This window comes from Amborella trichopoda, chromosome 7 (genome assembly GCF_054954075.1).
Source record: "Amborella trichopoda isolate Santa Cruz 75 chromosome 7, AtrichopodaSantaCruz75HAP2 v2.0, whole genome shotgun sequence".
NCBI classification, from domain to species: domain Eukaryota; kingdom Viridiplantae; phylum Streptophyta; class Magnoliopsida; order Amborellales; family Amborellaceae; genus Amborella; species Amborella trichopoda.
The window spans coordinates 43,740,082-43,764,508 of NC_142342.1; the positions used below are offsets into that span (position 1 = coordinate 43,740,082).

The 24,427-nt window shown below is 38.1% G+C and overlaps 1 protein-coding gene across 27 annotated transcripts; it reads left to right on the plus strand.

Moving 5' to 3' along the window:
- Positions 1-641: 641 nt before the first annotated feature.
- On the plus strand, positions 642-24,416 carry LOC18423141 (structural maintenance of chromosomes domain protein). Of its 27 annotated transcripts, none has more exons than XR_016059030.1 (7): positions 642-821; positions 5,235-5,854; positions 6,035-6,198; positions 6,277-6,374; positions 6,466-6,644; positions 13,717-13,785; positions 24,180-24,416. XR_016059030.1 is itself a non-coding variant. In XM_011627200.3 (5 exons), exons 2-5 carry the CDS (start codon positions 5,262-5,264, stop codon positions 6,556-6,558), a joined length of 948 nt encoding a protein of 315 aa, XP_011625502.1. In that variant the 5' UTR covers positions 642-821; positions 5,235-5,261; the 3' UTR covers positions 6,559-6,894. The 27 variants fall into 27 exon arrangements, 7 of the variants coding, with proteins under 7 accessions (XP_011625502.1, XP_088727697.1, XP_011625500.1 ...); XR_016059036.1 differs by having other exon boundaries at positions 13,717-13,778; XR_016059038.1 differs by having other exon boundaries at positions 6,466-6,546.
- Positions 24,417-24,427: the final 11 nt, after the last annotated feature.

The following is a 24,427-nucleotide window of genomic DNA, read 5'->3' on the forward strand; positions in this document are numbered from 1 at the left end:
TTTTAATGTCGAAAAACCCTTTGATTGATCATCTCGACAGCGAGATGTATAACAATAAAAAATAAAAGGATTTTAAGTCTAAAAAATAATGCAGTTTACAACATACTATCTATACGGATATGTTTATAGATTTACTTGATTTTAACCATTTTTAAAGTTTAAAATTTTATAGTTAGAGATTAAAATAGATTTTGAGATAATCTTAAAAACATTTTGCATCAAATTTATACACCATGATAAATTTTGCTGCACCCAAATTACATTTATGATAAAATTTAGAGGTACACCTTAATTGGATTGTTTAAGGTTGCGACCTTATGCAAACCACACCCTTTAAATAATTATAAATATTACCCTGCCAATGGTCTGGGCTGGATTTGGGTATTCTGGGCTGGCTTGGTTATTACGGGACCTTGGGCCTGTCCTGGGTTAAACAAATCAATTTAGGTTTGGTCCAGGGCCAGGATGACCCCGCATTTAGCCTGGAAAGCCCGAATCATATAGCTTTGAATCCCAATCCTCTCTTTCTGAGCTTTACTTTTTTACCTCCACAAAAAAAAAAAAAAAAAAAGAAAACACTTTACTTAAACCTAACGAACCCCCGCTGTCTTTTTACCTCTCTCGCCTCTCTCTTTCTGGCCACTCTTGCTCTCTTTCTAAGCGCCCCATTCACAAAGCCTTCTCTCTCATAAAGCCCTCTCTCCCCCTCTCTAGAAGCAGATCGACCACCTCTCTCTCTAAATCAGATTACCAACAAGAGGAACAAAAGGATCAGATTGACCACCTCTTTCTCTGTATAAAATCATATTACGAGAAAAAAGGTATGCGTGTTTTGTTTGGTTTCAAAAATTGGGTTTCGGTTTTTAGGGTTTCTTATTTATATTATGTATGTCAAGATTTTAATTCATGGAAAATTGATTTTAATCCATGAAAAATTGATGGGTTTTTTTCCCTTTTTTGGATGGGTGATTGTTCTCTGATATAATGTGAAAGATTGTCGTTTTATTATTATGTGAGCTGGTTTTCTCAGCTTTATTATTGGTAGGATTCTTTATATAATCTATTTTATCTTTGTCTGCTTTTTTGGCTTATTGTTTTCATTCTAAAGATTGTCTTTGTATTATTATGTGAGCTGATTTTCTCAGCTTTATTATAGGTAGGATGCTTAATATAAGCTATTTTATCTTTGTCTGTTTTTTTGGGCTATTGTTTTCATTCTAAAGATAGTTATTTAATATTTATTGTTTTTTCAAGGCTTTTATGTTGGTTTTCTAAACCTGTTGGGGATTTTTTTTATGGTACATCGGATTTATATCGTTTGGTCTGTTCATTGGTGGTTCTAACTTCCGATATTCTTTTATTTTTGTTATTTTTATCATTATTCTCCATAATTTTCAATGTTACAATTATCATATTTTGTTTATTATATTATTGCTTCGTATTGTAGTTCTGAGGATTCATTTGATGTGATAGCATTGTGCGTGATGATCTTCTCGTATACGTGTTTTTATTTTTGTGGTTGTTTGTTTTTTGTCAATTGTGCTTGTTTTTCCTTTTTACTTCTTTCTGTTGGATCATTACTTTTTCTGTTTTTCTAGGCTTTGGAGGTTTCGTTGACAATGGAAGTTCAAAATTGTTTTCAATGGTCTTTTAGATTCTTTACTTATTTGTTTAACATTTTTCTTTTGCTTTTTTCTTTTTTTCCTATATCAGTTTATGTGTTCCATTTTTTGTTGATGATGAGAAACTAAGATTCTGTTTGAAACTTCGTTTATTCTTGCTTTCACTATTTCAGTGCTTGCTTCTTTGTCATTGGTGTTGTATTGGTAGATCATCATTTGTATATGGGCATATGTTGGTTGTTGATTGAGCATATCCTTTACTGTTTTTAATGCCTATATTTCTCTCCTTGTATTTTTTTCTTGGCAATGGTGGACTCACTGTTAGTGATTACTTGTGTTGCTTGTGCTGATTCATTTATAAAATTCTGAATTGATTTCTGTGTGGCTGTATGTGTATGTGTGTACATCTGCCTGTTTTTCCTCTTTTCTAGTTGGTGGGGAAGCTGCCGATTCATCATCATCAAAGCCTTTTCCCAATTAATTGGGGTTTTCCGGGGAAGCTGCTGATGATAGAAAATTATTTTATAAGTCGAATTATCAAAATTAACAAGTGTGGTCCTCTTTCTCTCAGTGGCTTAATTTGGGTCTTTATGATGGCTGACTTGTGCTTTCACTTTCTTTAGGTCCTTTACTGAGTTTTTGATATTGTTATCCATCATAGTATTGAATAAATGGGATTGGCTAGATTTGTTTCTTTTCGAATTCCAAAACATGATTAGAATATTGCTGGCTGATCTATCGATTTGACATTTTGAGTTCTTTTTGAGTACCAAAGAAGTGACAAAGAACTATGGAACAACAATCTCTTGGATGGAAAGCATGATATTGGATTTATTATGTTATAGTATAGTGGATTGGATATTTGGATCCGCATTGTACCTTTCTGATTTGTGGATGCATTACTGAATTCCAATGTTTTGACCAAAATTTTAAGTTATGTATCTATGTCATTTTGGGGGAACAACCAAGACTAAACCCTTTTTACTTGGCATTGTTGTGCAATTTTATTAAATATTTGCATGCTTGATGGAGATGCATTCACATATTTAACAATCTCACACACACTTTCAATAGCAATATGTATTAATCCCATCCCTGCTTGCACTATGATGTTCAAAATGTGTGCACAACATTTCATGTGAGAGTGATTCCCTCCAAGTAAAAGCTTTCAGATTAATTCTCTTTTAACTTTTTCACAACAAAATCATTAGAAGTGCAATTATCCGTAGTAATGGCACACAATTTGTTCTCCAAATTCCAATAAAAAATACCTCCATCAATTGCATCCAAGATAATAAACATGTCTACGGATATGGTACCAATTTGACATTGAGAAAGAAATGAAAGAAAAAATCATTCGCCCCCCCCCCCCCCCCAAAAAAAAAAAAAAGAAAAAGAAAAAAGGAATATGGAATATGATCTGACAAAAGTTATAAAATCTACCAAATAGGCAAATGAATTCCATAAGCCCACTAAAACTACTCATTGCAATCATTGGGAAAAAAATGCATTACTTGTAGATGCCCCAAAAACATTATTTTTCTAGTTTATTTTAAATATAAAACTAATCAAATAAAAAAAAAAATCAAACAAAACTTGGAGGTTGAAGAGTGTGGAACGAGTGGCCAAACTCCTCTCAGAAAGTTGCTGGAAAGTAGGCTGCAAACGGTTTCAAGTAGATAGGGAGAGTCTCCCTCTCTTTAAAAACTTACTTTTTAAACACCCCCTAACTAAATGTCACTAATTAGCAAAACACCTCAAACGATGTTGGAAAAGACAAAAGTGGCTAAAATTGATGGAAAAATAAAAGGGAAGCGGGCCATGTAGATTTTACTGTAGCAGTTCTGGCTGGTTCTATCTGCATTTGCCGAACAAGCTCATTTAGGCATCGAACCGGGTATTCCCTCGTGTCCCTGGTTTGATAGGCCCACGGTCTGGTGGGCCCACCAGTTCTAGGTCTGGTCAGGTCTTCATTTCACTAATTATTGTATCCTTTTTTAACATTGTAAGGAATTAAGTAATATTTTTTTGAAGGTCTTTTGACCTACGGTTTGTCAATGTTTTAAAGCATATACTTGCTTTGGGATTTAGCTGGTCCCTGGGCGGTTTGACTTGCTGAGTCTCAGGCTCTATGTGTTTTGTCCGCGATATTTATAGAGTAGCAATTTCCGTAAAATATAAAGAAAGATGGAAACAATATGAAAAATTGAAGAAAAATAGAAAAAGAAGTAAAACATAGAGCACCCTTAGATTTTATCAGAAGGCTTATATGCAACGAGATTTGAACACCTTGAGGGGAAAAAAGATAAATTTTATTTTAAAAATTCGACAGTATGTAATATTTGAGCAATTTTTTAAAATTTATTGTGAGTTTTTTTCTGAAAAATGGCAAGAGGGGCACAAAAAGTAGATGATCTACAAAATAATCCTATATATCCCAAAGTATTTTGAGAAACAAATATTTGAGGCTTCACTTGGGAACACTCCACTAGGTACTGATGTGTTGTTGGAAATGTATTAGCGATGGTGCCTCGTTAGCCATACAATGGATTTGGAGAGCAGGGGGAGCCTTTCCAAGTTGAATGCACAACACCACTTATTTCCGGCATTTTGCATATTTGCCCCTAAAGGGTTAGGGTTATAGCAAACCATACCCATTTGATTTCCAATGCTGTCCCTCTAACTGCATCATAGTCATCATCACATGTTCTTTCCCAACCAAAATTTAAAACAAAAAAGGAAAATAACTTAAAAAGTATCGCCTAATATTCAGAATCATGAAGGGTGTTTAATTAAGAAAACCCGGCAGTTGGAGGTTCTTTTTCTTCAATGACACGTAAGCTTAAAATGTTCTTCAAATCCTCATCCCATACTTATGATAATTTTGGATTTAGGGGGAGCCATTTTTCAGAAGAAATCCTTACCCAAAGATCCTAAAATTAATGGATCTTATGGTTTATTTGAGTTCCAAAATTGTTGTAATCAGAAACAGGCTCTCAATGGGCCAAAAGATCCAGCTCTTTGCACTAATTAAGAAAGAAATTGCCTAAGAAACCTTACCTTTTGGATTCGGGAAACATGTTTTACTAAAAGAGGTGCAGACTCATGAGTCTCTAAAGACTTGCTTTAGATTTGAACTTGTCTGAGTCTGGACATTTGGCTCCTCAAGTCTGCTGCAGACTCGCCTGAGTCTGTTACAAAAACGGCATTATTCCCAACTTCCCTAGTTCCTTTCAAATAAAAGTTGGGACCTGCCCGAGCCGAGTGGACTTGGGTGAGTCCCAATCTTTAGTCGGAGTTATGAAAGTAATGGTATTTTTGGTTTGTTTAATAATGGAGGTGCAATCATATCTCCTAGTGGCCTTCTTTGCTGCTTTTTACTTTGGTAATTCAATGCTTTTGCTTTTTCCATCCTCGTTATTTCAGTGTATCGGTTCATAGCGTTCCTTCTTTCCTGCCTCTTTTCTTCTAATTGGAATTCCTAATTCATACTCATTTTATCTTGGTGTGATACCATTTCCCATGGTCTCCTTTTCCAATTTTCTCGTATCTGGAGTCAAATTTTTGTTTTCTCATATCTGGATTGCATGATGCATGCGCTTTTCATCTTAGGAGCTAAACTTCAAATTTGACAGCAAGATGTCTGGAAGAAATCGCATGCCTTCCCATGTGATCAAGGGCGGTCCACGTGGATTACCACCTATGCGTGACATGCCCTATGCTCGGGGTCCCGCTCCCATGCCTCATCCTGCTCTTCTTGAGGAAATGAGAGAGGCACCATTTGGTCGTGGGCCCCCCCTCCCACCACACCCTGCCATTATTGAGGAGAGGCTGGCTCACCAACACCAAGAAATCCAAGGTCTCCTTGTTGACAACCAGCGATTGGCTGCCACCCATGTGGCCTTGAAGCAAGAATTGGCTGCTGCCCAACAAGAGCTCCAACACATGTCTCACACTGCTGGGAAAATGCAAGCTGAGAAAGATATGCAATTGAGGGAGGTTTATGAGAAATCCTTGAAAATGGAGGCTGACTTGCGAGCTGCTGATGCCATGAGAAATGAGCTTTTGCAAGTGCGTGCTGATATTCAGAAGCTCAATGTGGATAGGCAGGAGCTGGCGTCTCAGGTCCAAGCCCTCACTCAGGACTCAACGAGAGCCAATGCTGATTTGCAGCAGGTCCCATCATTGAAGGCTGAAATAGAGAGCATGAAACAGGAGCTACAGAGAGCTAGGTACAGTTGAAGAGAATTGAATGGTTATTGATTGGTGTATGTTATTTCTGGTTTCTTACTATGATGGTTCCTTTTTCGTCTCATGCATCTTAACGTGATGGTCCTTTTGGCATTTGGATCTTTTTGCAAGTAGTTTGAATTCTTAAAGATTTGGGGTTGCTTTTTTCTGTGGCCATACAGGGCTGCCATTGAGTACGAGAAGAAGGGGCATGCTGACAACTATGAGCAGGGTCAGGCTATGGAGAAGAATTTGATTGCCATGGCTCGTGAGGTGGAGAAACTGAGAGCTGAGATTGCGAATGCAGAGAAGCGAGCTCGTGCTGCTGCAGCAGCCGCAAATCCAGGTACTCCATCTTTAAAATTTTTGGCTTTCACTGGTCACTGGTATTTATTCTGTTTTCTTATTGTTTTATGGATACCAGATTATGGAGCTACAGGTGCAGGTTATGGTGGAAACTACGGGAACCCAGAGATGGGTTATGGTGGAAACTCATACCCTGCTGCTTATGGCATGCATGCGGTAATTTTGCTTTGAATTCTTTTGCAGTGTTCTGTGATATGTGGATTTCTTGATTACATTGTAAATGCAATTCATTTTTCTGGTATGTTAGGTTCAGGGTGGACCGGAAGGTGCACCCCAGTATGGGCCTGGAGCTAGTGCCTGGGGTGCATATGACATGCAACGAGCTCATGTACGTAGATAAATAAGTATTCAATGTCATGCTCTCCTGTGGCGAATACAATACTTTGTAGGGATCATCAGCTATGACTTTGAGGCTGCGTAAATTGGGTCTGTAGCAGTTGCATTTTACTGGTCTATTTTTTTTTTCATCTTAGGAAGAATGTTGATTGTGCGTATTGAATAGTGAATGATCTGTTTTGCCAGTGGAAGAATACTTTCTGATTAATATTCTGTTTTTTGTGACCATGTGCTATTTTATCATTACATGGGTCTTTCTCTTTTGGTGGATCTCACTTGTGATTTCTGAGGAATGTAGCACATGAATGTTATGAATTTATGTTCTCTTTATTGTGCCTTCTATTATGGTCTTGGAATACCTTTGGTGGCCTTGTAAATTCTTACTAAAATGTTAAAAGTCTCGTACACTCTATTAAATAGCAAGGGCAGGATTTCGTTCTAGCATCATATCTTGTTTTCCTCGTCTAGGATAAGCTGTCTAGCTCACTGTGCCAATCGAAAAAATAAAAAATAAAATTGTTTGGCTTTTAGAATGTTTCTAGAATTGTTGGAAACATTTAATATGGCATGGCTAGTCTATGTGATGATGTGATGATAGAGGTGGCCGTCAGTTTATTACTCCATGCTTAGGCCTTACAGTTTATAACTTCATGCTTGGGGTTTACTGGTTTGGAAAAGGCAACCATTGGCTCATTTGGCTCATCATTAAGAGTTATCCCTGGCACCTAATTTGGGATTCGCCTGTGTTTTGTATCAGTGTCGTAATTCAGGGTAGTGTCAGTTAGCATCCTATGGTTGTGTCCCCCTTAACATTCTGTATCTCTTCTTGGTGTATGGGATCACAATTCCATCTGGTTTGAATTCTTAATGTCTGAAACCACTAGGAATGGGTGCCATTTTTGCCTGAGTCTGTCATATCTAGTCTTTGGTGGAGCATGTCCGTGACTGGATATTGGAGTTGTATTCTCTTTTTGTTAAGACCGATTCTCATATGCCCAATCTGGTGTTGGTTTGGCTCTCATCTAGTTTGCAGTTTTGCTTGTTCCAAGGTTTTGTCAAATCACGGTTATCATGCATTTTAGGCATGATCGCATTTTTTATGTATGCATCAAATGCAAGTGGAATTTCTTCATTTCTAATTTTCAGGTATGTAGTTTGGATTGAACTGCTTTACAGATGCATGGAATTTCTATTTGGGCCGTGGGAAGGTAACATACAAGTTTCAACATGATTGCCAGTTTTAAACTCTGATGATTTCGGCTTTTCTTTTGTTTCTTTTTTTGTTTTTTTTGGGTTATTCCCTCCTACCTGGTTGTTTTCTGCAGTCTGCAGCTGTGGGTTCAGCTTCATGTTCGACTCTTCGTGGTTTGAGTTTATTGTTCAACCCATTCTGTTTGATTAGTTGACCGTCGCCTACTAGTGTTTGAACTTCGGAACCGTTAATTCGTGGAGTTTATGTGCTTTCTGGATCATCTCATAGTGTCTTGATACATGCGTATGTATGTTTATATTCTCTGTGCTCAGGGAATGGTTTAGCCGTGATGGAGACAACAGGGGTCAATCATTTGGTCACTAGGCAATTTCCTGTTGGTATTTATCTTGTATATTGTTTTGGTAGTGGTAATCCTTTTCAGTTGGCAATCCAGATAGAGTGTTTCTTTACAACCTTTTGTTAAATGTTGGCCAGTCATAATTAGAAATTAGCTAGTTCCCTACTGTGCATCGCTCACAGGAAAGCCCCATGTGGATATAAGTTAATTATTTGTTTTTTTGGGTGAATAATTATTTTTTGTTAGAGATAACTTGGTGTCTTACTCTCAAAGAAAGAAAAGAGAGCTAAGCGGATAATATTGCGAATAAGGCATATTCTAAATCCTTTTAAATTTGTAATTTTTTATCGATAAAAATCATAATAAGAAAATAATAAATTTAAGAGAGTTTTATGTTGTTTATTTTCTATTTGAAAATAAAAGATCAATAAAATTCAAAAGTTTATAAACTTAGTCTTTTATACGCAAGAAAACCTTATTTATTGGCCTAATCATGTGAAGTAAACTATCTTAGTCTTTTATATGCAAGAAAACCTTGGCCTCGATTATGTGAAGATCAGTTTATTTTGAAATCACTAAATTTATATCAGTAAAAAACATTTTTTATAGTAAAAACTTGTAATTAAAAAACCAAAAATAATCATGGAAGTATTATATTTCTCATTTTTAGTCAAAGATAGAAAAGTTCCAGAAATAGGAATTTCTTTATCCCATATATGCAAGGAAGCCTTATTCATTAGGACCATTGTGCAAGAGAGATTGGTCGTTCCTAAGGACAGAAAAGAGAAACCTAATGCTATTATTAAATCAAACAAAATAGATCACAATTGTGGCCAGGTGATGACTATGATATATATATTCATGAAAAAATCAGTAATGTAGTATATAATGCCTTCTTAAAAGTCAGTGAGGCGCAAAGATGCATTCATGTTATTTCCAAGTTAATCTGTAATGCATAGGTTTAGAACATCCAGAAGCAAACACGTCTTCTAAGATGTGGACTAGTGATCCACTGGAATATTATGGCTTGTCCAAACACCCCAGTATTTAATAGGTGAGTCTTGCCATGTGTACTGGTAACCAACGAGTTCACGCTTCCCATTCCGAGTAACTGTGGATTCTAGGAATAGGGACAGAAAAACCGATACCTTATATATATACAACAGCAAGTGGTGTGAACATTTTGCGGACAGCATTTTGAAGATTTCAATGATCAATGGAGGAGAAAGACCATCAAGAAAATTCAGCTGGATGAGTTTCTTTGTCAAGTAAGTGCCATAGCCTTTTTAATATTTTCATTATTGCTAATTTATAGTTCATACAAATTTATCTTCAGTGATTCGGAGTCTGATTTGGTTTATTGTACCATTTTTTGGACCAGGACACTATTTTTTGTTTTTTTATTTCAATGTGCTTGATTCTAGTGTTTGCAGGCCAACTATAGTTTCAAGCATGCACAGTTTTCCTAGGTGGAAGCCAAGACTTCCATTTCCGAATAGTATTGTTCGGTCAGTGCAGTATTAGTGCCTGCTATTAGTCCTGTTGGGTTGGCTTCCTTGACTTTTAGTGTGGCACGATGTCAGTGTTCTGTTCAAATTGCTTGCCAAGCTAATTTGAGTGCCACATAGGTTTTTGAACTGAAATTTGGCATTTAGCTTTGCATCTGTTGTCTTTCGTTTTTTTTTTTTTTTTTTTTTAATAGTTGTTGCCTTCGTTGCTGGAATTCATCTAGATTCCTATAAGATGCTGGAATTCATCCTTTTGTTCTTGTGTTACCTTTAGCTGGGTTAAAGTTTAAGGGATCTGTGCTTGATAGAACGCCAGCTGATTTGGTCTCAAAAAACACGAACATTTAGATAGATGTCCGGTCCTTAAGTCACTAGATTTGTTCTGTTATGATCTCGACGGGAAAAAAACAATGGCTTTCAGGAATGCCTCCTGCCTTTGGTTGGTTGTATCACAAGTATCCTGGAGCTTGCTAATATCCTGGGGCTAAGGAAGTATTTGAATGAGTGTGTCATTATTTAAGTGACCCACCCGAATAGTCTCCAGGTACTCTGGAGTTAGTATTGGGAAAGAACATTTTGAAAGTTATTGTTAAGGGACGTAACCACATGTTTCTCAACCACACAACATACAAAAACCTGCAGGTAGAATTTGCTATCCTCATCTTTGGAGGCAGTCCATGGTACAAATTTTATTTAGGGTGACCATAATCATTGAAGAGACACTGGACTGTGCCTGAATATGCATTTAGTTTGAACTTTGAGGGACTTTTCAGTTCCTAGATACTAGATAATCTTATGACAGGATTTGACTGAAAAGCTTTATATGTTGTCTCACTTCCATGGTCTTCTGTCTGTATCCATACTTAGGATGCACTCTTCCCTTGGACACCTGGAAAACTTTCTCCCTAGTCCACCTTCTCTTTGTTTCTATTGATCAGAAATTGTAAAATTCCTACTCCTCTCCATGCAATTTCTAATCTACGACTGTGGATAAATTAAACTGGCTAGATGTGGGAAAGGGTGTTAAGGGCCTCTAGCTGCATCACACTTGAAGAAATTAATTTTATCCCCATCCCTTATCATAATGCATTCCTGTTGATTGAAATCCTAAGTTATATCACTCGCCCCTACAAACTTATTGTGCATTGTTGTGTCTTTATCCCCCTTCCATTTCTCTCAGGCACCACCTCCCTGATACCCTTCTTTGTAGGATTTCGTTTGCACAACTGATCGGTCTTTCAAGAGTTGGTGAGGGCTAATCGACTGAAGAAAAATCTGTTTGGGTCAAAGTTATGTTTAAATTTTGGTCTCGTTGGGGTTATATAACATCTGTATGTTTCCTTTTATGATCCAGTCTAGTCAACCAGGTCACATCGCTGTCAACCAGAACCGGGGCCTTCCTGAGTTAGGTCAAGGTTTTTGATTTGCTAACCATGCCTGGTCCAGTCCTGTTCACTATTCCTATCCAAGGGGACCTGTGGCTCTTTCTCAGTATGTTACTCGTATATGGGGTGAAAATGAACGTTCTAAAACTGGTATCCCTGCTCTTTGAGACTAAGATTGGCATTAGAAAAAGAGTCAAAGGCTGCCGGTTGGTGGTAGGTAATTCCAATGGGGGTGCTTGTTACGCCATAATTTACATATTATTTGAAATGAGAATTATTCTGTTTTTCTAAATAGTTATAAGGACTCTATTCTTAGGTAGTTGGGAGCACATCCTTGATAGGAAAGGAATAGGTTTCCCTTGTGACTTTGCTCTTGAAATATGAAAACATGGTTATAGGGCAGGAGCACTAGCCTAGTAGAATTTCCTTGCAACAAATGCCACTAGTGTAAATGGCTCTTCCTAGCTGTAGTATTTTGGACTTCCCCCTGCTTGACCAAATGGCACTTGTGACTCTCGTTGTCTTTTATGGAACTCCTTTTGAATTCTATCCAATTTCTGGGAACCGAGGCAGGATATGTAAGGAGGAAATATTATAGACAAGAATTTAAGGAGTCATTTAATAGAGTAATCTCTCGCCTAATAGTTGACTTGGCTCTTGCAAGGGGCTAGCCTTCATTCAAATTTTTTAAGCTTTAGGTTCTAGAAGCTTTTCTAGCCTTGCCGATACGCACGGGCAACCAAGAGCGCCTCAACTGAATCTCAACTTTATATCCCATGACCCATCATGGCAAAAGCCTTCTTGAATTTACAGCCTGCACCACTGACTCTGAGGACGATGCTCATAGGTTGCTTCTCAAGACGAATATTGCCTTTGTGACATCTTAGAATCATCCTCAAATAATGTTAGAATTTAGTGCCCGCAGGTTAGCTATGGGTCATAGGAGGTGTCCTCCCTGCTGAAACTGATTTTGAGTTCCTCCGATAATTCCTTGATTAGTTGTCTTATAAACAATTTGGGGCCCCTACACTTTTCCTCGTAAAAAGAAAAAACCTTAGGATCTCAAAGATGGTGGCAAATGGGAAAGGGGGAACAATGTGTAAGTGGAAAAGGGAAATCATCCCTGGCTTGATCTCATGAGTACATTTGGAAAAGCCTTCAGGAGACCATGCAACAAGCCTTGTAGAAGGCCTGATAAATACTCTCCCTCATCAACCTAGGTATCCGTGATGGAAATGTGTCCTCTCCAACTAGTTTCCCAAGAAACTGCATTTGACTTGGGACTTGGGCATATAATTTGTCCTCATTAGCAATGATGGGAGGCCTTGCTTCTGATCCTGGTGTAGATATTAGCAGACAACTCACATCACATCAGGAATTTGTCTGGTCTTACCAGAAGCATCCTGCAAATGGGAGATGATGCTCTTGCCTTTGCTCTTCGCCTATTTTAGAGGAAAGACTTGACTCTAGTATCTTCTATGAACTCCCCATTAGTCTTTCAATTGACACATTTCAAGTCTTCTGTTTTGAATGGAATGTATGGGGGGCACACTTGTGTTCCCATCTTTCTTGATTGTCAAGCTTAGGTTTTGAAGCTGTGGTGTAGTGGACAAACTGCTTTGTCTGACTGTTCTGAATGGGGCAGGCTTAGAAAGTTTGAAAACTAAAAATCTAAAAATGAATAGTTGAGATTAATAACCTTTCTATCATCAAGTACGTACTGCGGCCCACTTCTATGGAGTTCTTTGACTCTTAGGTTTCCGCAGCTAGCACATTTTTGACATTAACTGGAATTAGTTTGCTGCTTCATGACATCCCCTTCTCATGGATTGCTTAGCTGATAGGTGTCTATGTCCTAGGTGTCTGTAATATTGATTGACTGCCTCCATTATGTTGTTGCTAGCAAATACCACTATTTTTGGATCTTCCAAACCATTCCTGCAGGAGATCCGGACCCATTTTGTTCATAGATCGAATAGAAGCTCTATACGGGGGATATATTGTTCTCCAAAAAAGGGTCAGATTATGCACAGATCCATTTTGCAAGCTCATTATTATGGGTAGTTCCTACAAAGGATTGGACTAATGACGTACGCTCTAATAGCTCCGAATAAATGAAATACATGCATTAAGATACGAAGGCTTCACAGCAATTGCATGTGTTATGGGAAAATACTTTTGTCCGTTTTTTTTTTTTTGAGATAAGGTTGATTGGTGTTGTGGGGAAATATTATCATATTTGATATGGCAATATCATTTTTAGTGGGCGAAGTTCTGTATGGTGCTCGTCTTTCTAGAATGATTCCTCACATTATATAGTCTAGTTGTCTTCTTTTTTCTTGTACACCTCGAGAAAATATTTTGAAAAGCTATTTTTTAACCGACTTTGTTTTCTATATCATTTCGTAGAGGTAGCAGTAATTTACTATTATGTAGTTTTTAAAATGGAATGAGAAACTATTGATTTGCCTTTAGATGCAATTGCTTCTATTTTCGCTGTGAAGTTTGTGGGGCTTAACGAACGTTTTGTTTTTTCAAAACCCGAGAACAGTTATTGTTGTTGAGCCTCACTTGTTTTACTCAAATTAATTACTTTTTTAAATGTTTGTGTATGTTGCAATTTTTAATATACATTTTGTGAACTTGTATGCATTTTGCAACATACATTATGCCTTAAATATTTGATTCTTTTTGACTTTGGATTTTGTTTGACTTTTAGGGATGACAGCTGTTGTAATCTGGAGTCAACAGATTGGGAATCCATCATACTCTACCCAAATGGTATGAGGTAAATAATACATGGATGCACTTTTTCATTTTCAGTATGTTTGTATGCTTTCTTTTGACTGCAATTCTGTTTCGAGATGTGGTGTGATATTATTTTAATTAATGACAGGTAACATTGACAGGAAAATTCTTTGAAATTTGTCATGTATTGCCCACTTGTTATGTAGTTTCAGTTTGCAACTGGTGTGGGAAATCATCCTTTAAAAAAAAAGAATGATTTTTTTTTTTTTTTAGGAGGGTTAAATCAGTGTGGAAAAGGTCCCCGGCCTCTTTTTCAGTAAGAAAAAATTGAGAAGATATTACTATGGGGGCATCCTTTGTTTTTTGGGAAGAAGGCTAACTTTATATTGATAAAAGAATTTACACAGTGCTAATACTAAAGTTGGCAATCCCACAAGTTGGGTGCTCAGAATGCAATTTTTACCAGATAATAGGAGCGAGAGAATAGAAGTTATGAGGAGAGAGAAAAAATAACAACAGAAATTACACAAGTAGGCTACTGCCCAAAATAGCAAAAAACCAACAGGCGTAATATCCAAAATCTAGGGGCTTGGAGGGTCACTGTTTCGAGGAAAGACCACCTCGTAACAGCCATCCTTTGTTACATCTGAATATTGAAATAAGGCAATGAAATCCTTCGGTCTAGCACGCCAGATTGTAGTAATCAGAGACTTGGTTTACTTCCCTGCATAGGTGGATAATACACCAAATAACCATCACACACAATTGCGTATGAGTATGTGAAGATGCTAAGGAGGAGTGAAGTTGCTTGTCATAAAGCCTACCAACAATATGGAGTCTCTCTCAATCTTGATATTGTTGCAATTGAGTTACTTGAGCAGCTCAACTCCCAATTTCAAGCCTTGAATTCGGTCGCATTATTCGAGTCATTTCCTACTGGGAAGGAGCAACAAAACACAAAATAGTGATTGTGATCACGAATGTGTTGTGCATGAAAGATGGTTGATTTTTTGACAAATAAAGTACGAGAAAAAATAGCTGACTAAAACAAGCAACAAGCAAGAAAAATAAAACAGGAAAGAAGAAATAGAAAAAGAAAACATTTGAATTTATGTGGTTTGTCACAAATGTGGCTACATCCACGGGCGAAGACGATCAATGTAGAAAAAGAGCTTGGGGTTAATTGGTTAGAGCTTGACGTTTTGCAACGCTACGTCCTAGGCTTAATTCCTACAAAGGGTAGGGGCCCTTTCCTAACTACCTCACCCAAAAAAAAAAAGAAGACGATCGATGTTTTTTATTAAATCAAAGAAAAAAAATTACAACGCATTTACTTGAGATAACCAGACATACAAAGCTCAATCTCCAAGCTAGCCTTGTTCTCCCTACAATTTCCTCTCTCTAGAAAACGTCCAAAAGTTTCCCTCTTTCTATGCACTTTCTCTCTACAATATATCTCAATAGAGAGAGAACAAACCCAAAGTGCACCCCACGTGGAGGCCTGCTTTTTTCATATGCTTTCTCTTTTTACAAAAGTTACTTTATATAGAGAAGATATAATCCTAAAGACAAGTACGTGAGAAGAACTTTATCGCTATTTTTTGTAACTTTATGGAATCTTGATTTTATCCAAACTAATTATGTAGACTCTCATATCTATCCTAATCCAACTAGGATTAACCTAAAAGATAGTTATCTTACATAATAGGAACTATCCATTTAAATGGGAAACCCACAATAAAAAGAACTAATTCTATATAACATGGAATCGAGACAAATCATTATCAACAAATCACCACCTTAGCTTGAATTCCAAAAGAGATTCCCATCGACCGTTTTCTCCACCCTTGTCCCCATAGGTGTTTATCTTGGCAACACATTAGTCAAGTCCAAGCATAGCTTGAACTTCTGTAATGGAACCGGTTTTATCAACATATCTGCAATATTCTTTTTAGTGTCAATTAGCAGTAACAAGATATTACCTGCAGCTATTATCTCACGGATAAAATGGTGCCTGACATCAATATGCTTCGTGCTTACAAGATATACCTGGTTCTTTGCCAAATGCATTGCGCTCTACCTATCACAATAAATAATAGTCCCATCCTGTCGTAAGCTCTGATCACTTACAAGCCCTCTAAGCCAAATGTCTTCTTTCACTGCCTCAGTAACTGCCATGTATTCTGTTTTAGCTGTAGACAAGGCAACCACGGTTCCAATTGATTGGAGCTCCTGAGTGTAAACACATAACCTATAGTTAGATTCAACATAACCAATAACCTTGTCACCAAACTCATTATTTGTATTTGTTGATAATAGTTTGTCTTGATTCCATTTTATATGGGATTAATTTCTTTTTATTGTGGGTTCCTTATTTAATTGGATAATTTCTATTATGTAAGATAATTATTTTTTTGGTTAGTCCTAGTTGGGTTAGGATAAACATGAAAGTTTACATAGTTGGTTTGGATAAAGTCAAGATTCCATAAAGTTAGAAAAAATAGGGATAAAGTTCTTCTCATGTACTTGTCTTTGGGGTTTTCTCTTCTATATATAAATCTATTTTTGTAGAGAGAGAACGTATATGGAAAAAGTAGGCCTCTATGTGGGGTGCACTTTGCGTTTGATCTCTCTCGCACTCTCTATTGAGATATATTATAGAGAGAAATTTTTGGGGGTTTTCTAGAGAGAAGGCTCTGTGGGACATTGAGCTTTGTGTTTTTGGTTCTCTCAAGTAAGTGCCTTGTAATTTTTTTTATTTGATTTAGTGGAAAACATCGATCGTCTTCGCCCATGGATGTAGTCACATCTGTGATGAACCCCGTAAATTTTGGTGTTCTCATTTTCTGTTATTTTTTTTTTGTTTTATTTTTGCTGCATGTTTCTTCTTTTTGTCGGTTCTTATTTCTCGTACTTTATTTTCTAAAAAAATCAACCCATCAGATTTAGAGCTTCTGTGCACAACAAATGGTATTAGAGCCTGGTTTGTGGTTTCGGAAAGGCTGTAAAGGTTTCGATTACAAGATTTGAGGCGGAGAATTTGATGACAAACACTGTTTTTTAGCAAGAATGATGAAAAAATTTATGTGGCAAAAGATGAAGAATTTTATGAAGCTATCCAATGGATGTTGGCATGGTGAGCAGGTGATTTTGATATCAAGGTGGAGATTGTTGGATTTGGTGCTATCCAAAACTACCCACATAAAGAAATCCCATATTTGTGGGATTGAGATTGATATTGATAAGTTTCCTAAAGCAAATAGAAATCTAATAAGATTAGGACTCTTGGATATATCTCTTGGTTTTTAGATATATGTAACATCTATAGAAAGTTTCTTATTGAGTGTGATTCCTAACCTTATATGTATGGGATGAAAGAGTAGATAATTTGTGTGCCCTATTTGGGTCATATGGGAAAGGTGGCTTCCTCTAGAGAGAGAGGGGGGTAGGGCTTCCTTTGCAAGGTCTCCCTTTAGAGAGAGGAGATTTTCCTTTAGAGAGAAGAGAGCTTCCTATGGAGAGAAACATTGCGATGATGCCTCCTGTAGACTCCTCAAGATTGAGAGGCTGTTTTCTTGTAGAGAAGCGGTTCCCATGGAGATTTTGGGTGGTTTCCCCTTTTAGTTGGAGAGAGAGTTAGTTTCTCGTTGCTCGCTCGTCTCGATCTAGAGTTGTCTGTAATGGTTGCCAGAAGTAAACAGAAGGAAGAACGACATGTGGTGTCAGTCGGGAGAGTGTCTTAAAAGGGTTTGCTCCACTAGATTTTGTCGAGGGTTAGAGAAGTAACTCTATGTCCCAAAATCTTTGATGTAACTTTCATTGGTATAGTAGATTTCAATTTGTCATGCCCGTGGATATAGCCCTTCTAGGGTGGACCAAGTAAATCTTTGTGTTCTTGTGGTATGTGTTTCATATTTTATTTCTTGCATTTTATTTTCCAAAAATTAACCCATCGGGTTTAGAGCTGAGCTTCTGCACACCACATAATGATGCCTCGACTTTTGGCTTTGCATGGGTTTCCTAAGGCCGCAACATCTATGCAACTTAGATGGCCCACTTGGGGAGCCAACCAAGCCATCGGCATTGGTGCTATTGTGTATGTACAGCAAAAAAGGTCCATACCCCTTAAAATACTATAAATGCTATTTTTCAGCTGCTTTTTACATGTTTGAGGGGCTCTTTGGGCTTTAGCATTGACTGCTACAGCCAATGTTAAAAAATTCAGCTACCTGGCCCCCTAGTTGGCCAATGTTAAAAAATTCGGCCACTTGGACGCCTAAGCGGCCAAAGGCCTTTCCTGCCTGCATAAGCGCCTAGGCACCGAGGCTGGGTGCCTTCCTTTTAGGTGGCGCCCAATGCCCTTTGGGTAGATGGTGGAAATATACCCTTTGTTAACAACAAAAAATATCATTTCCCCCCCCCCCCCCCCCGGCAAAGAGGGGGAAAGGGTTTAGGGGGCATTTTAAGCTTCCCAAACGCTACTCAATATTTTTTTAGACTTTTTGAAGATTAAAAATTTTCTTGAAGTTTTTAATTTGTTGCGAAATCGAAAAGTAATCAATCTGAAACTTTTTGTGGGTCGATTTGGTTGTGAAAGAAGACCTTTGGCTCTCACCCGTCATCGGTTTGAGCCACGATCTAGTGGGAATTAAAAGGTCCATATATTTTATTTATTTTTGTTTATGGTTTATATGATATTCATAAAGGCTTGGTTTAGTGTTTTTTTCCCCCTTCTTTGATTTTTTTATTCTTGTAAATTATTTCAAGTTTAGGGTAGTACTTGTGGCCCATATTCTTGATTGAAAAAGGATCAATAAAGTGTCGTTCTTTTTTTGTTTGGATTTTGTTCTTGTATTTTTGTTTTGAGTATATGTTTGGATTGTGTACCATATTTCACAATGTGTTTTTGTTTGTATTTAATGGCATTCTACTAAGATTGGGTAACCCCATCTTAGTAAAATCTTAGAAACTCAATTGAAATGGTTTATTTCTATTTGATTTTTCTTGTTTGGCTTTTTGTACTTTGTAATTTTTTTTTATTAAGTTAATGTTTGGATTTGTGCCCTATAATCCATAGTTGGTTATTGTTTGTGCTTGTTGGCATTTTATTAAGATTGGGTAACCCAATCTTAGGAAAGTCTTTGAAACTTAATCAAAATGGTTTATTTCTATTAATTTTCTTTTTTGGTTTTTTGTTCTTTTAATTTTTTTAGTTAGGTGCCACATATTACATAGTGGGTTTTCTTTGGGCTTAGTGGTGATGAAACTTAATTACCAAATCTGAGTTCATCATGATCACATCTGCTGTAATTTTGGGAGTATGGAGTTGGACATATTTTTTCTTTTTGTTTCTTTCACTTGGCTATGATGAACTGATATTGTGGAATGTTGATTTTGGGAAATGGGTATTGGCCAATTGGGCATCTTTTTTTTTTAATGTGACTTATAGACTCTTTATGTAATTCAATGGCAAGTCCTTTTTTTGCTATCTGTATGAAATATGGTGTATCGGGGACTTTGATAATGTGTTTTACTAGTATTTCTTAAAAAATATAGTTTCTAAGATTATTTTGAAGCAATCAAACCCCTAACAGCTTCCACGGGGTAGACAGGCCACATAGTGAACTAGGCACCCACCTAGGCAGCCAAATCCGTAGTTTCCAACATTGTGTTTCAGCCTCTTGTCAGAAAATTGGTAGACTATGACTTGGAAGTTTTATTTCAGTAAGCAAAACCATGTGTATTTAGAATATATTACTTATTAACATCTACAAAAAAAAATAGGAATACCAGAAACATCTAATAGTATTTAACACCTGGCTCTAGTCAGTGCCAATTATACGGACAACACACTTTTAGTTTATTACCAGGGAAGGTGATTGAACAGTTCACACTTTTGTTTCATTGCAAGGAAGGGTAATGAACTTCAACGATATGTTAATTGTTAAAGTCAAAATCAATACCAGTTAGCTGATGAAATTGAACGATTTATTAATTCTTATATCATAATTGGTACAAGTTAGCTAGCTCTATGAATGGGTTGAGTCTTTGTCGGGTCGAGCCTTACCTAGACCCCCGACCTCATTAGGTCTAAGTTTGACCTAGACTTGACCTGGACCTGGGTTGAGTCCTTGTTGGGTCGACCCTTCCCCAGACTCGACCTCATTGGATCTAAGTTTGACCCGGACCTGACTTGGACCCTGGTTCGTTCCATGTCAATTGGAGCTGGACCCGATTTGCCTGGTTGAGTTGGGTTTGGGATATCTAAAAATATACATATATATACATTATACAAAGGAAAAACCTAAAAAACGCCTATCGGTGAAATGCTACAGTATTTTGCCACCACCATGGACTTGTTATTTCCGTGGCGGTTTATTGAATGGACCCGCAATGAATGGCGTGCCGTCCGTTACGGTTCTGCGTGAATTTTTGACCTCCACGGACCTAGCATGTCTGTGGTGGTATCGCCATGGACATGCTAGGTTTGTGGTGGTCAAAAACCGCACGTCGTCCGATTTTTTCGGACGGTGATGAGCCTATGGGCAAAAACACTGTTCATTTTTTGCCCATAGGCGTTGCATAGATGCTTCCTTATACAAAATATACATTTAGTATATAATTATATATGCTACATGTATATATGTTGAGTCGGATCTATCCGGTCGAACTAGACCCCTTTGACCTGGGTCACGTGTAGGTCAAATGGACCTAGACATGATACGCTGGGCCCATTTTAAGGCTCTGGATGCGGACGTCGATCAGGATGACTTGCCAGGTCTGCAGGCCCAATTGAAACAAAATTTCATGCCCCCAATTTTGCTTTAGGAGATGCAGCTTCTCACAATTGCTGAAGCCAACCCTCCTCTGGGCTTTGAAAGAGGACCACGAAGGGGAAGGAAGGGGTGGATGTTTCTATCCTCTAACCATAGATGTTCAAATCTGAATGGCCTGGCGTAAAGGAAAAAAGAAGAAGAGGGTGGGGGGCAGGGGTTACCTAACAGGATTGGAGTATGATTCGATGTGGTCATCGAGGAACCTGAATGTTCCCAATTTGGATTGATCAAGAATTTGTCGAGTTTGGAGAGAGTTGGGGAGGATTGATTACTAGACAAGTGAAGGAGGTCCCATTGAGAGGAAGGTTGATTGGGGAGTCCTATGCACAAAATCCAAAGCCATGCTGACTGTCATCCTGCCACCTTTCTTTTTTTTTTTTTCAAAAGATCAATGGGGGACATTAAAGTCTCTACTGTGACACCATGGAAAGGGGAATTGTGCAAATGTTTCATTAAAATTTTCTAAGCTGTCTTTTGACTACTAACCGATTAGGGCTGTAGAAAGCAAATATGAGCCATTGGAAAGTTTTCGAAGATATAATCAAAACCAATGGAAAGTTTGGGCCATCAGATTGTTTATAGGAGGGGATCATCGAGCATGAGATGTTTGAAGAAACTTAGAGGCGGGAGACAATATGTTCAGCATCAGCATTGGAATAGGAGGGGACATCAGATTGTTTAAATGAGGGGGTCATCGAGGATGAGATGTTTGAAGAAACTTGGAGGCAGGAAAATGGTAATTGCGCAGCATCATGGGGGAACCAAGGGAGAGACACCAATGGGAGGGCTCCTGGTTTTGGAAGCTTGACAAGAAGTCAATTGACTGGGTGATCAGCAACTTGTATGGGGGATGATGGCTTCTTGGGGGAAGCTGAGGGGAAAGGGGGTTTGAGGAACCCTTTATTTGCCCGGAGTTTTGACTTTGGAGATGACCAAGCTTATGCTGAGGTGATGCTTGGTGTGGTTGGGGGGGGGAAGCAGTAGTGGCACTGAGGTGTTTTTTCTTGCTAATTTTTATTTTTTTGATTGTTTATTTCTTGTTGGAGGGATGGGAGGTGATAGTGTAGGGGCTTTGAGGCCCCCTTTGAAGCTCATGAGTTGGTCTGCACTCTGCACCGTTGGAAGGAGAGAAACATGCATTGTGAGAGAACAGAGGAGGTGAGAGGTTATAGAGGACGCAAGGGTGAGGGACAGGACGCAAGAGCGAGGGACAAACAAGGTAGAGGAGAGGATGTGGCATAAGAATGGGGGGGCCAAGGGTGGGTGTTTTTTCTTTTGGGTGGGGGTTGGTGGTTAAGAGGTTGGTTTGGGGTAATGCGGAGAGAGGTAAAGGAAGAATAAGTTTATTTCATGTTTATTAAATTCGCATTGCATCGGGCCAATCTGTTGGAAGTCTTAATATTTGGTGGGTTCACCAAAATGAAGCGAATTACAACCTATATTTTGAATTTTTTGGTTTACCTTTAAAGCTGTACTAGAGTTCCTTCATGTTCGCATGTGTTCACACAGGTTAAGCAACCGGAGTTTTTAAAAATTCATTGACTAGTTTAGATTTTAAAATGTAGCTTGAGGAAAGTTTTTGTACTGAAAAGGTTTTGCATTGATTGTAACTTCCATGTGTACATGTGGGTTCTCTTTTCTAGGTGGGAAAGTAGTCAAAATATCTTTTTATTATAGGAACTTTTTGAAAGGGAAGACCTTAGCCTTGTGGGATAATACATTATACTCTCTTTCTAAATGAATAAAGTCATAACAATTAAAACAAAATTTATTTTTTTTGGCGCTTCAATATTGAATGCCTTAGGGCAGAAGAGATTGATCCAAGGATTGAATCTGGTTGTCTTGTATTGACTATGAATGCAAACAGGCTCTTGAGAGTTCAGGGCAGAGGCTGCCCAATCAATTTGGATGAAACCACTGCATGTTTCGCATAGCTTTGATGTTGTTGTGAGTCCAGGAGTGGACGGGGGTCCCTCTAGCAGTGATCCACAAGCTGAACTGTTTGATGGCAGCTTCCTTTGGGTTCTAGGGCTCGATTTGGAGGGTGGCCCCCAGCACTCCTTGGGCTTCATCTGGGATTGTTGAGGGAATACATTTTTCTTACTGTCCATCTGCTTGCCGAGGTAGGGTAGGAGGTGCACCTTTAGTTTTTGATCTAGTTTATGATGCCCTTGAGGTCGTGACGAGGTGGATTGAAAGTTCCATTCACATAGTTCTTAACATGGGGAAAAGGCGAGCAGTGGTCATGGGAAGTTGGCCACATCCTCCTGGACCGGGGAGTGGGAAGTTCTACTGGAGGAGGGAACATTCGAAAATGGTGAAGGTCTTGCAGATGTTGAAAGCAGGGGAGGCAGTGGACCTTGGGGATAGGGGGGTGGTTGTGCAAGGGGTAAGGGAGAATAGCTGGAAGATCCTCCCCGTGCTGAGAACTAGAGGGTTTTCCTTGATGTCTTCGAGGCTGGAAGAGGGAAGCCATGGATTACTTTCATAAGAAAGGCACACTTGGGGAAAATAGGGCAAAGGGGGTTGGATGGGGAACCATTGGTGGAGCAATGATCATGGAGGTGGGGGCCCGTGATGATGCTGGAGAGGCAGAGCTAGGTTACGGCATACTTACTACTAAGCCTGGATATATCACACCTGGTATATGGGTGAAGTCTGCATATATTCTTTAAACATACTGAATGGCTTTGGTTGCACAGAGGAAATTGTCTAACAAAAATCCTCCTCCATTTCCTCTGTCAAATATTGTCTCTATGGAAAGGACCCAAAATTGCTGATCTTAATAGCAAGATAGCAGAAAATCTGTTTGGCAGGAAACCCACCTGCATCTGAAACTCTATCCAATATGGATCACTCATTTCTAGAACTTGCCCTTATTTCCTTATTTTAGATTTATTTTTTATGAATTTATTTTCACTTCTTTTTATTGAGATAATGGGCGGGGAGCCTCAATTTATCGGGTCGAATACAATAGACCAGCATGATCACATATGTGATCATCATCGGAACTTTCCATCTTGCTCCTTGGAAAATGAATTTATGAGCGATAACTGTCACAAAGATTTCTATTAGAAGTTATGGACCTTTTCTGGTTGTTTGAGGGGGCAAAGTGTTATGCAGGTGTGAAGGGTTGTTAGGTGATGGGGCAAGGTGATTGTGAAGGGATCCAAGGAACTGAAAAGGCTGGTTTCATGAATGGATGGGTTTTCTATGAGTCATCCGACTCATATGTATACGTGCGCCCCACTCTAAAATTCAGTTTAAAGATGGATTTTTTATCCAAAATTTTAGGGACTCTTCATCTAAACGAAGCTGATCATAAATATGAATTTCTTTTTTTAAATTTTAAAATGTGCTTTTTTTTGTGGGATATTTTTTGGCACCATCCAATACTGATTTGACCCTATGCATTTTACACACCGTCCAACTTTAAAGATGGACGCTGAAGTGTAAGTGGGCTCTTGCACCCGCTGACTCATGGAACAATTTTCTTTCATATATTAATGGATGGAGATAATTTTGTCTTAATAGTAGTTCTATGCATGTCTCTCTTTATATTTCCTGAATGTTATAATCAAATCATGTTCTTTTGCAGAGTTGCTGTGTAAGACATGAAGGGATTTATTTGACAGAAGTGGGCATTTTTCTTGGGGTAAAATATCATTGAAGTAACCCCTTGCAAAATCAGGGTAAAATGTTTCCAATTAACATTTGAGGGTTGTTTTTTCTTTTTTATTTTATTTAAATATTTATCCTCAAAGAAAGCAAATTCCAAATCGCCAATGTTAAGGATTAAGAAAGAAGAACAGTAAAAGGCATTTTAGGAGTTTAATTCCCAAGAGC